We start from the raw sequence: 12,773 nt of genomic DNA, 5'->3' as shown, positions 1-12,773 counted from the left end.
GAGCGCATTAAGATTTCTAATTCTAGTGGGGTGAAAAACGCAGCCCTCCTCTTCCCCGTTGCCATGGTGACTTGTCGAATCGGGGCTCCATTGATGCTGGCTTTTTATAGTTGTGGCGCACACGCTTAACTCCAGGTGAAACTACTCCGAGTTGATTAAACTGATTCAAATCAGCTGTTCTGGAACCGGAAACTCAGAGTTTCCTATCTCAGAGTAGATCAACTCAGAGTTCAGGATTAGACCCAGAGTTTGTTGAACCTGCTTTGTGAAACGGACCCCAGGGTAATGTGGTATCAGTGGCTCAAAACTACTTCAAAGAGCAACAAAGGAACACTAAAAATCTGGCAACTGACCGTAGGCGTCATTTAGGTATGGCGAGGTATGGCAGCTACCATACCTTGGAATCGGGAGAAAAAAAAAAGAGAGGTTCTGTAGTCATCTTACTTGTGAGTGTCCTTCATATTTGTTGCAAGTGATCAGATGTGATATGTTAGATAGTCCGAGGCGCACTGGCTGGTTGTTTTCATTGTATTGCACTTAAATAGGTCAATTATATGCTCATCAGTGAATACGAGTGTTATTGAATCAAATTGTTCGCCACTTCGCTCCTCCGCGAGTTATGTGGTATGTGAGTTATCTATGTGTTGTAAAAGCATTTTGCTCTGCTGCTGTAGACAGCCTGTCTAAATGATGTCTTGAAGCCCGTCTGATTGTATGTGGGGGTTTGTTGAGATTTGTTGAAAATAAGAAAAATTCAGAATACCACAAAACTTAAAGGTGGATTTAGGGGTATTTAGTAGCATCTAACGGTGAGGATTGGAGATTGCAACCAGCTGAAACTGCGTCAACGAAGAGCCTACATCGTACCCTACGATGTAGCCTAACTTTTTTAGCTTTTATTTACTTTAATTTTACAGATGAGGAACAATAAATTGTAAAGACAATAAAGCCTCTAAAAAACATAACATTTTAAGCCTTGTGTGTGATTTATCCTACAGTAGCTTCATAATCTCTGCTATTCACAAGGCTAATTCATACAATGTAAAATGCCATAGGCTCGTGCTAATAACGTTAGCATATTGTATTTGTTTGAAAAACGTGTTTAGTACAAGACAGTTGTTTTGTCGGTGAACATTGTGGGTTGTAATGGAGCCGAATTTTATAACATTACCTTTGTTAAATGTTGCTGCTGTCCCTGGCTTTGTATAAGTATAGAACAAAAGTCTGCTAGCCGCTAAGCTAATTTATACAATGTAAAATGCCAAAGTGCTAAAAACATTAGGCCCTATCTGGAGCCAGTGTTTGGTTTGTCTGTTCTGGGCTACTGAAGAAACATGGCAGTGCAACATGGTGACATGGAGAATCGATGAATAATTATCCCCATGGTTTATATGATTGGTTGCACCGAGGGAACATCATTTAATTCCCATACTATTTGAGATTATGTTGATATTTCTGAGTGCGCAGGGTCATGGTGCAACTGGAAAATGTGAACAAGACTTTTTTAAATAGACTGAGTATAGTCCAAACATTTTAACAGCAGTGTTTTAACAATAAAAACCAAAATAAAAACCTGGTTATACACTTAAGAAATCATACTTGACACTACACACTGGGCCTTTAACCTTTAGATTAAAGTATACAAAGTGACACAGTTAAATAGTTGTTGTTCTCTTTAATTTAGGAGTGGGATATAGACGGACTGAGCTGGGATGAGAAGGAATGCGGAACTAAAAGAGTCTCTGTCCCTCGAGAAAAGCTTTGGGTCCCAGACATCGTCATCAACGAGTTGTAAGTTAAAATTATGTTTAGTAGCCTATCAACTTTTTCATCGATTAGAAAACAAAAGGAAATACACCATCAATAGACCTTATCTCCTGTCTGGCAACACTTCTGTACTCAGTTATAGCTGTTGTGCTGTTTTGGCCACACTTTATCTTATGCTTGTTTTGATCACATGCCCATGAATTTGAAATAATTATTAAAATAATAAATTATTGATGGTTTAATTAATCATTGATTATTTGTTACAGAACCCCTTGGAAAAGAGTCAGTTTAGTGGAACATGAAACCTGTCTTTTAAAAGTATAAAGGTGCAATTAAGAGTTTTTTAATCTGTTCATTTCCAGCATGGACGAGGACAAATCTCCCAAAACGCCTTATGTCTACTTATACAACACAGGTCGTGTATTTGATGAAAAGCCGATCAGAGTGATCGCCACCTGCAAATTAGTAATCTACACTTTCCCCTTCGATGTCCAAAACTGCTCGCTGACCTTTGAACCATACCTGCACTTTGGTAAGCCTGCGCAAAATTAGAAAAATAACACCTGATCTCAAAACTGCAACTTCACCTCACATTAAGTTTCATTATAATTATGGTGAGTACACTGAGTACAATTTAAGAGGTTAACTGATATTATTTTTGCAGAAATTATGCATTTTCAAACATTAAAACTACAAACACATAAGTGATATGAAATTAAGTCAAATTAAATACATTAATTTAAATATCTTTGGGGCCCAAAATTCCATGACCTCAACTTTCATGTTGACAACTTCACTCTTCATGTGCATCACAAGTAACATTTCACACAGACTGGACATCTAATATAAACAAACTTTCCTACAATTTTATTCCAGCTGAAGACATAGAGATGACTCAAAGACATTCAGCTGCAGAGATCCTGGAGGAGTCCAGAACTGTGCTGCAGACCAGAGGAGAGTGGGAGCTTGTGGATATCAAACAAGCTCAAACAACCCTTGAAATTACAGAGGGAAGCTACTCTGAGCTCAAATTCTTTGTAAGTTATATATATTTTATTCAATATTCACATGATGAATACAAGTGATTATCTGCTTAACATTTCTGAAATCAGATGTGACACCTTGGAGAAACTGTGTGTAGAATTTATGTTGATTTTATTTAAGTGATTAATCTTTGAAATTATTTTGATGAAATTGTTGTTTGTATTAAAATGACGCAATACCAGCCAAAATTTGTACAGTCCATGTGTTGTTTTCAACCCCTGTCGTCTCAGTGTGGCAGGTCAGAGCAGTAGGTAGTGAACCAGGGTCTTTTTTATTCTACCCATACCAGTCTAAAAAAAACATTTTTTTATTTTTTTTTTTATTTTTTTTGATAAAATAATGCATCAAGGCTCTTAATCTGGATAAAAATATGTCAATGCTAAAAAACGATAAAATACAACAGTATCAGTTATGACAAGTGTCATATTTGATTAGAAGCATCATGGACAGGCTAACAGAGAAGGAATTTAACAAAAGCTAGGAAAAAAGATCGGTATTTTTAAAAAGTTTGAACAGTTGACTGAAGTGGACATTATTTGTGTGGATAATTTGACATAGTGTACACATGTAAACAGAGAACAAAGGAGGACCGATGATTGATCCTTGGGGAACACCAAAGGTCTGAGGGTGGTGGAGGAGTTTACTACTCCTGGCAAATGTGTAATTTCTTAATGGTAATTAGACCACTATTGTGAATGCTGACTAAAATTTTGAAGCTTTGTACTTGTTTTTATCCCAAGATCATTTTGAGACGTAGGCCAATCCTCTACGTGGTGAACCTCCTGATCCCCAGCTGCTTCCTCATCACATTGGACCTCTTCAGTTTCCTGCTGCCTCCCCACAGTGTGGATCGGTCCGCCTTCAAGATGACCCTCATCCTGGGCTACACCGTTTTTCTGCTCATCATGAACGACCTGCTGCCTGTCACTGGAAGTACAACACCTCTAATAAGTGAGTGACACCTGTCATATGAGTAGATTCAAAATTTGTAGTAAATGTAAATATGTATGAAAAACATCTCTTAACTTTTTAATTCTTTTGTTTTGTTTTGTTTTGTTTGTTTTTTGCCGCAGACGTTTTATTCTCAATCAGTCTTGCTCTGATGGTGGCCAGCCTGTTGGAGACAGTGTTTATTACTAACATTCAGTTCAGCGCCAGCAAGTACAGAAAGGTGCCTCACTGGATCAGTGTCCTTGTGCTACGATATCTAGCTGTTGTTGTTTGTCTCCCTCAAGAAAAGATGAGCAACCGCATCACAGTCTCCATTCACCAACCTGCTAGAGGTACAATTACACTGTCATTATTATTTTTTGTATTACTTCTGTCACTGTTACTGCTGCTGTATGCTGCGATATTCAACCAGCTGTGTGTCATTGCAATGTGTGCAGATTAACCATGTTTGGCTTTGCACCCGTGCTGCTGCCAGCATCCATGTTGTTCAGCCAAAGTTTTATATTTGCTATTACATGTGTTTAGATTGCTGACATGTTTTCTTGTTACATTTTAAGATAGAGATCTATCATTTATATTTTGATTATCAGAATTAGTAATTGTACCTGTCTCACACTATCACTCTTGATTTTTTTTATTATCCAGAAATAAGTCCCAGCATCATCTCTTTAAGAGATTCTCAGAGTGTCTCTGGTGATACACCTCATGAGAAACCTCCTCGGGATCCAGTCCTGGATGAATTGAGGAAACTGAGCAGAGATCTCGTGGCCATCCGCCTCCAGATAGACCAACACTTCCACGGGAGCAATACCTCGGCTGAATGGCAAATGATCGGATTAGTCATTGACCGTCTGCTGTTCGGCTTGTACATTGTCTTCATCACGGTCTGCTTTATCACCATTGTAGCTATCTGGATATTTAGTAACTTGCACATAACATGATATTCACTTACAAAGACCATGCCAATCAGGTAAAGATTTCAAATGATTTATTGCGTATGATGGATTATGGGTTCGGAGGAAAGCATGAAGGGGTGAGGATCGAGGGATTAGAGAATGAACAGATGAGGATAGAGGGATGAAGGGATTAGGGTCGAGGGTCGAATGGATGAGGGGTGAAGGGTTGAGGGATGTAGGGATGAGGGTCAAGGGCCAGATGGATGAAAGGTTAGGGATGACAGGGTAAGGATCAAGGGATATAGAGTGAGGAATAAAGGGATGAGGGTTGAGGGATGAAGGGATGGAAGACTGAGGGTTGAGGGATGAAGGCTGGGTTTCTGGGTAGCAGGCGAGCGCTATGATGAATGTGTTGGGTCGAAGGCAGGAATGCAGGAGGGATCCCGAGAGTGAGACTGAGTTGGGAAGTTGTCTCTTTGTGAGCTCGGCTTCGGATAGAGCCCCCACTGGTTCCTGTATGCAGAAAGGAGCAGAGAAAAACATGTAAGAGGCGAGAAGGGATTGGGTGGGTGGGGTGTGAGAAATGTGTTGAAGAGAGATCGAATGCATCAGATATGCTATAGACTATTGGGAATGGGATGTGTTCGAGTCGTGGTCTTTGTTCCCAAACCTAGTTATACAACTACATTAAATGGAAACACATTGTAGTCTTTCTTGGTTTTCTCAGTGGCTCTAGTAGAAAATTCAGTCTGACTTGTTTGATGCAGGAGAAACAAAGTAAAATCAGAAACAGGAGGAACTGGAGAATAGAACAGATCAAAACTCCCATAGGTGGAGGTGTTAAAAAAATAACATGGTTGAGCGCTTACCGGAGGTGTGGAACAACAAGTCCTTGTCCTGCGTATGTTTATGACTCATCTTCACATGCTGCTGTTTTTTTGTTGCATCTATTCATTTATATCTATTTTTATATGCATGAGGACTGAATGTACTCAAAATGATAGAAATATCATATCTGTGCATTTGTTTGCATTATAAAAGTTAGAAAGTGTCTTTTTTTGACTTGAGGTCTATATTTAAAGAAAATATATCCGCAATTTAAATAGTTAATGGGACAATTTAATGTATGTATAATCATTTACAGTTGCTGGTTCCTACAATATTAACAACCAAGTTTTTATATATACCTTACCTACATACCTATATTTAAGTGTTTGTTTAGGGTTAAGGGATGTTATGGGCTGGGGTTAGGCATGTAATGGTTGTGGTTAAAGTAAGGCTAAGTCTCCTGAGAATTAATGTTAGTCATTTCAGTGTCCTACTAAGTGGCAAAAACAGGTGTGCATGCATTTATACTGCCAGTAGGAGCTATCTTTGCTTTACATCTGTGGTTGTGGAGAATATTTGCTCCATTAGAAACATCCAACATGAGAGCGTCTCAGCAGAGCATCAGCATCATCTCAGGTTTACTCTTAATGTCAGGTAATGATACTTTTATTTACTTATCTTAATTGGGGTTTGTTTTCCAGGCTCACGCATTTTACACACTGCAACTGAAAGCAGTGAGGTTGTTATTTTAGTAGCCTAATAATTAATGCAGTATTCTGTCTGTTTCAGGATAAAATTATCCTCACGGTGCAATAATATTGTTTGCCAAGGTAAATTTGAATTGCTTGCATATGAGAGTGTATAAATGGGTAAGAACCAGAGAGGCGTATGTGACATATGACTAACCCCACAGGACAGCGGGAACAAAAAATGACCATGCTTGGTTCAGATTTTTATTCATTTTAATCTATAACATAAAAATTCATAAGCATGTGGATGATAATATACTAATGACAATGTTTTGACATTTATTGAAAAAAATATTCTCACTTACAGCCTTTTTGGCCAGCTCAGTGTGGTCAGTGTTAAGTCTTTTAGTTTTTGGTAATAACTCTTGACTGTTTTAGAATTCACATGTATCCTTTTGGCAGTAGAAAGAGCTCACTGAGAGCTTTCATTTGATATATGTAACTCATTTTTGCTCATTGTTGTCACTTCTCAAAATGATCCATCCACTATTTTTCACGTGTACGATAAGTCATGTGTAGTGTTGAATTCAAAATAAAGGAATCTTTCTACAAAATTGAGTCTTATGCTACATTATATTTGAGAAACATGTTCAAGTAATGAAAGGATGCCATTGTGACCTAATTTGTCCTGTGCTTTATAATATAATTACTAAGTAATGTTATGATATTGATACAATAATGATTGAAAAAAAATCTCCTCCATGTCCACATATTTGAGATTTTAAAACTCATCCGACCACATCACCCCTGTTCTGATCCAACTGGCTCTCCCGAATTAACTACAAAAACCCTCTGCTCAGCTTCAAAACCCTCCACAGTCTAGCCCCTACTTACCTCTCTGACCTTCTCCAGAAGTACACCTCCTCCTGCTCACTGCGATCTTCCTCTGCTGGTCTCCTGACCATTCCCACCTCATGCCTCAACACCATGGGTACCAGGGCTTTTAGCTGCACTGCCTCCAGGCTCTGAAACTCCCTACCCCCACACAGTCGATAGTCTGACAGCATAACATCCTTCCAATCCCACCTCAAAAGCCACCTATCAAACTTTGTAACAGTCTTACCGATCGTATCATAGCAACATTATATGTGTGCCCAAGTCACGTCTCTTGTTCTGCATGTTATTTTATGCTCTGTAGGGTGACCTTGGGTGTTTTGAAAGGTACCTTTTAAATAAAATGTATTATTATCATTATTTTATGTTTTGTTTTGTGATATTTACGTCTGCAATAATATTCTACTTAGTAACTTTGCAGTTTAATATTCTTTCCTAACATTTTAACTTGCAGTTGCATTGTAATTAAAGCAACAATGACGTGCTTTTTTAAACCTTCTCTCTCGTCAGTGTGTCTGTGTTATGGTAGACTGTCCTGTAAAGACGGCCACAGTGGTCCAACCTATGAGTCCATGCAGGCTGTGTTTGACCTAAAACCCTTCAGGCCAGCAGTGAACCTCAGCAGTCCCACCATAAGCAACATCTCCTTCACCCTGTACGCTGTCCTGGGGGTGGTGAGTATGTCACTTAATGATTTAAGAAAATCACTGAGAGCATCTAGATACAAAACAAACACATTGTTAGAGAGCAGTTGCTCACCTGGGGTCCGTTTCACAAAAGTAGGATTCAGACATCCAGGATAAATGACTGAGCTGGGTTCAACGAATCCAAAACAAGAACGTCCAGGCTTAATTGGTTGCACAAAGACCAAGCCAGGATGAGCAGACACGGATTCATCAAGCCAGGTGAAACCAATCCTGGATCAGTGCGCGCACGCGGCTTCCTCAAATAGACCCCGCCATCGATCACAGATTCACCGATTCACCATGGCAACGAGAGCAGCGTACTTTACCCCGTCGGAGGCAGAAATCCTCATGGAGGCTTACGAAGAGGTAAAGGATCAAATCATAAAGAAAGGCAACACCGCCACAGTAATAAAACAACGAGAGAAAGCGTGGCAAAGTTGCAGGCGGCCTGAATGCGTAAGTAGTGCACAAATACACACTCACTGCTCCGCTGAAGCCATCACAATTACAATCCAAATAGTTAATTAACATCTCCGAAAACGTAGTTGTACTCTGATTATGAATCAGTTGAAATTGTAACTGAAATTGACTGCAGATGTGAGTGAAATTGTGTAAATGCAACTCCATCAGACTGTATAACTCTTTGATAAATACATGAGCTCACTGACGTAATTGAATTTCCCTTTGGGATAAATAAAGTTCCTCTTATCTTATCTTACCTTATCTTATCCTATGTTTGCTCCTCATGCTCCATGTGTATGCTGATTGATCATAAGAATATATATAGAATATATATATATATATATATATATATATATATATATATAATCCCCCGATTTTGTGAATAGGAAATCCTTTCACAGCATTAATGTTCAGGTGAACATTACGTTTTGATATTGTCGATTAATGAACACTGTGCATTGCTTGTGATGTGCATTGATTGGTTTAATAGTCTTCATCTTATCATTTCAGATGGTCTGCGATGCTGACTATCTGATCAGCAATGTTGTGGCAAAGTGGCCCGGCCCAGTCCATGACTCCTGAGTCTTTCGGACCTCTGGAATCTATCAGTGCCTATCACAAGGTGAGCCACACAACCTCTGTTAATAACCGCTTTTTACATCATGGCTGTGTCAAGAATGTCACTCTATTTATGAGGTTGTGATGATGAGATTTTGTATTGACAGGTGAATTCTCTGGTGTGTTGCTGGGGGACAGGGGGTATGCCTGCCAGCCTTTTCTCCTCACACCATACATAGACCCTCAGGAAGCACAGCAGGCCCATAATCATGCCCATGCCAGGACAAGGGCCAGGATCGAAATGACCTTTGGCCTCCTGAAGGCACGCTTTCACTGTCTTAACCACTTAAGGGTCAGCCCTTTAAGGGTATGTGACATCACTATGGCCTGTGCTGTCCTCCACAATGTGGCCTGCCTGAGGAAGGAGAGGGCCCCCAGAGTGCCATCACACATGGACTGGGACAATCCTGCCATCTTCCCTGATGACGACAGTGGTCGGCTGGTCAGGGACCAATATGTGTTAAATTATTTTAGTTAACATGCATGCATTAAATTTAAGTTAAATATGTCCTGCAGTGGCAGAGACGCATGCTGTGAATTTCAGTTAAATATGGCCTGCATTGGCAGAGGAATTTGTGTTTTTTTATTCAATTTAAATTGATTTGGCCTCTTATGTTGTTTGTGCTGTATACTGTGTGTATACAAGCTTGCAGGGAGGCTACTGCATCCATTCATTTGTCTGTTCATTTGTTGTGTATGGATTTGTCCTGCATTTATTTCAGTGTGCAGACATGCGGGGTGTATCATATACAGACCTTTGAATGTGTATTTATTCTTGTGTTGTATAATATGCTTTGATTCCGTGCTTTCTATCTTGTAGAGTCACTGTGTGACTTCAGTTTTGAAAGGAGCTGATGGTTTACTTGCTTTGATTTATCCTTATTCAATAAAGGAACATCATGTTACTCTTTGATGTGTATTTATATTTATATGGGATGTGTATTTTATATATAGTCTATGGAAAACTGTAAATTATCTAATGATTGCAAAATCATCTAAAATCATCATTTATCTAAAATGATTGCAATTAATGATCACAAATGTTTAAATAATGACAGTGGGTCTGGTTGAATGTGATAACAATGTGCAGTGGGCAGTGGAATAACTATTGGTTTCCGTTTGTGGTGACTGCTGACTGAGATAAGGGATGAGATTAAATAGATCCTGGAACTTAGCCTGGTCTGGAGCAGGCTAGCTCCACAGAATAAATCTCCATGGTAACTTATGTCAAAACATATCCCACTTCCCCCTATCCTGCTTTTGTGAAACTGGATCAAGGATAAGTTGATCCAGGATAACCAAGATATCCCGGCTTAATCCCTTATCCTGGTTTTGTGAAACAGGCCCCTGGTACATAGGCTGTGTCCTTGTCGCAGCTGCCCTTTGCTACATGTCACGCTCAAGCTACCCTATCATATACAGGCGAAAACCCCAAAAAATGTCATTGTTGTAGCCATATGTTTGACTTGTGTTAAGTGTATTATCCCGCCACGNGATCCAGGATAACCAAGATATCCCGGCTTAATCCCTTATCCTGGTTTTGTGAAACAGGCCCCTGGTACATAGGCTGTGTCCTTGTCGCAGCTGCCCTTTGCTACATGTCACGCTCAAGCTACCCTATCATATACAGGCGAAAACCCCAAAAAATGTCATTGTTGTAGCCATATGTTTGACTTGTGTTAAGTGTATTATCCCGCCACGCCACTAGGTGGCTAATGTCACTGGCTGAGGCAGGCCATGGTATTTAAGTTCATGCCAGTGAGCACAGGTGTTGCTGATGTTAGGAAACAAGCAGTTTTTGACTGTGCTCGAATTAAGATTTGGAAGTTCAGGTTAAAATTTAGTGGAAGTTATTTGGACATTGGTGAGAAAATAAACATATTATGATATATAGCATCGGTAGAGATTGAGAGTAGTTTTCTGAGCACACGTCCAAACAATATAGCAACCATTAGCGGCTAAAGTTTGGGGATAGTCACTACAGTAATCCACCACAGCTGACAGAGGGCATGTAAGGCAACTTAAATGCAGATGTCAATATATATATGTGCAAACATTCATCACTACAACTCTTATTACTGGTTACCATGTGTATCATTATAAAACATTTTTAGATTTAACCTGGCTTGATAGGTAGATATAAATCAGCTTCATGTGATGTTTACTTGTTGTTTATTATATTTCAGAATGAGAAAACCCAAATACTCACTACGTTCCTGTGGCTGAGACTGGTAAGTAGCATGCAACAACGCACTGTCAATAAATGTAATGCAATCTGATTTATCATGTGCCTGTAGCCACTGCAGGATCACATACAGAGATTATAAAATGAAAAGTGAGCAGGCATTTTAACTCCATGTTAGAAATTCCACATTATTTCTGATGAATCCACTGCAGTACTGGCACCATGAGTTCCTGGTTTGGGACCCTGATGAGTGTGACGGTGTCACCAGGATTTCTCTCCCTGTGAAGCAGCTCTGGTCTCCAGACATCATCGTGTATGAGTTGTAAGTTCTCCAGCTTTAAAAAAATTGGGGTTTTCTTTCTTACTTTCTTTTTTGTGTGTTTTTCTTTTAGTGGATCCCTGAGGGTCTTCTACGCACACACCCAATGGCTTGTTACAAAGCACTTATGCTACGTTTAGTGTGCAGGCAAATCAGATTTATTTCTCAAATCTGATCTTTAAGACAGACTGTCCACACTGTTAATTGCAAGAGTTCAGATCGGATTTGTGTGTCCAGACTTCAACAGCCCATCTGCATGGGCTGCTGTAGTAATGATATAGGTGCCAGTACCTACGGAGCTAAGCTGGTGACACAGCTTTCCCATGTGGAATCTTAAGAAATGAAGGTCGATCACTTCACCCTGCAAACAATTAGCAGCAGGCAATTTATTTTGACATCTGTCCACGGATGGTTGTTCTCCATGTTGTCCTTCATAGCACTTCCTCCACTCTGAATTCAAAAGACGCAAAAGACACTTTAAAAATCTGATACAATCAGCTAATGGGTCTGGACTGAGACACACTGTCCAGATTCTGATAATGCAATCTGGATACAATCTGGATATGCCAAAGAAAATGGATTACAGTCGGCAGTCTGAACAAGGCCTAGTGCCCTGAGACATCTTTTAAAGTGCCAGTGTTACTAGTTCATGCATCACAACAACTCCACAACAACCTACTAAGAATGCAGCAGCTAATACACTCTGCATAGTGGCCACCATTGTAGAATGATAATCCACTCAGCTGCAACTAAAAGGTGTTGACACACATCTGTATGTACGGATATCATGCCTGCTGCCTGAACCAGAGTTCCTGGCACATCTGAGACCCTTGAGTCCAATCTGAAGTATGTCCAGATAGGAGAAGTCACACCGACAATCTGGAGATACAAAAATGGTAGCTTCTGTGTCTTGATCTTGCAAACCAGCTGCATCATCCCTGTCTGATGTGGCAGCATACACATCAGTCCCTATGGCCTCAACGGATGAGCAAATGCATGATCTCCATGGGGAGATGCTTCGCTTATCCTCACTGGGTTCCACAGTTTGTCCCTGGATGCAAAGAGGTCTGCTGTTGGTCATAATGATGCCACTGATTTGCCGCAGACTGTGGAAAAGTCAAGTCAAATTTATTTATATAGCCCAATATCAGAAATTGCCTCAAGGGGCTTTGTCCTTCTCTGGACATTATGCCAACCTCTGTCTTGAAGAAACCAATGTGTCAGGGTCTCAGGGAGTGACAGTGATGTCCATCAGATGTGGGGTTGAAGCATAGTCAAAAATGTGCGGACCACGACATGACTATTCAGGGTACAGAGGTCCAGGAGCGACCATACACTTTCTTCAGGACCAGAAAGTAGGGGGATTAGTTCGTCCAAGTAAGTTCCTGCTCAGACTGGTTTGGGATATTTACAGCTCTGTTTTCAGTGTCAGAT

The 12,773-nt window shown here is 40.0% G+C and overlaps 2 protein-coding genes across 2 annotated transcripts in view; both read left to right on the top strand.

Moving 5' to 3' along the window:
- The window catches only part of LOC126397187 (5-hydroxytryptamine receptor 3A-like), a 14,913-nt gene extending 3,571 nt beyond the window's left edge, over positions 1 to 11,342 (top strand). Inside the window, exons 4-12 of the mRNA XM_050055774.1 lie at positions 1,685 to 1,791; positions 2,130 to 2,299; positions 2,644 to 2,804; positions 3,552 to 3,762; positions 3,885 to 4,094; positions 4,408 to 5,201; positions 7,580 to 7,743; positions 11,022 to 11,066; positions 11,233 to 11,342. Of these exons, the coding sequence (XP_049911731.1) occupies positions 1,685 to 1,791; positions 2,130 to 2,299; positions 2,644 to 2,804; positions 3,552 to 3,762; positions 3,885 to 4,094; positions 4,408 to 4,703 (1,155 nt within the window). The 3' untranslated portion in view covers positions 4,704 to 5,201; positions 7,580 to 7,743; positions 11,022 to 11,066; positions 11,233 to 11,342. The remainder of the gene's footprint in view (positions 1 to 1,684; positions 1,792 to 2,129; positions 2,300 to 2,643; positions 2,805 to 3,551; positions 3,763 to 3,884; positions 4,095 to 4,407; positions 5,202 to 7,579; positions 7,744 to 11,021; positions 11,067 to 11,232) is intronic.
- The window catches only part of ttll7 (tubulin tyrosine ligase-like family, member 7), a 64,114-nt gene continuing 56,240 nt past the window's right edge, over positions 4,900 to 12,773 (top strand). The window contains exons 1-2 of the mRNA XM_050055278.1: positions 4,900 to 4,928; positions 7,599 to 7,743. Of these exons, the coding sequence (XP_049911235.1) occupies positions 4,900 to 4,928; positions 7,599 to 7,743 (174 nt within the window). The remainder of the gene's footprint in view (positions 4,929 to 7,598; positions 7,744 to 12,773) is intronic.

This window comes from Epinephelus moara, chromosome 10, assembly GCF_006386435.1.
Source record: "Epinephelus moara isolate mb chromosome 10, YSFRI_EMoa_1.0, whole genome shotgun sequence".
In the NCBI taxonomy this organism is placed as follows: Eukaryota; Metazoa; Chordata; class Actinopteri; order Perciformes; family Serranidae; genus Epinephelus; species Epinephelus moara.
The sequence above is the reverse complement of the archived record's forward strand: the minus strand, read 5'-3'. Positions and strand labels throughout refer to the sequence as shown.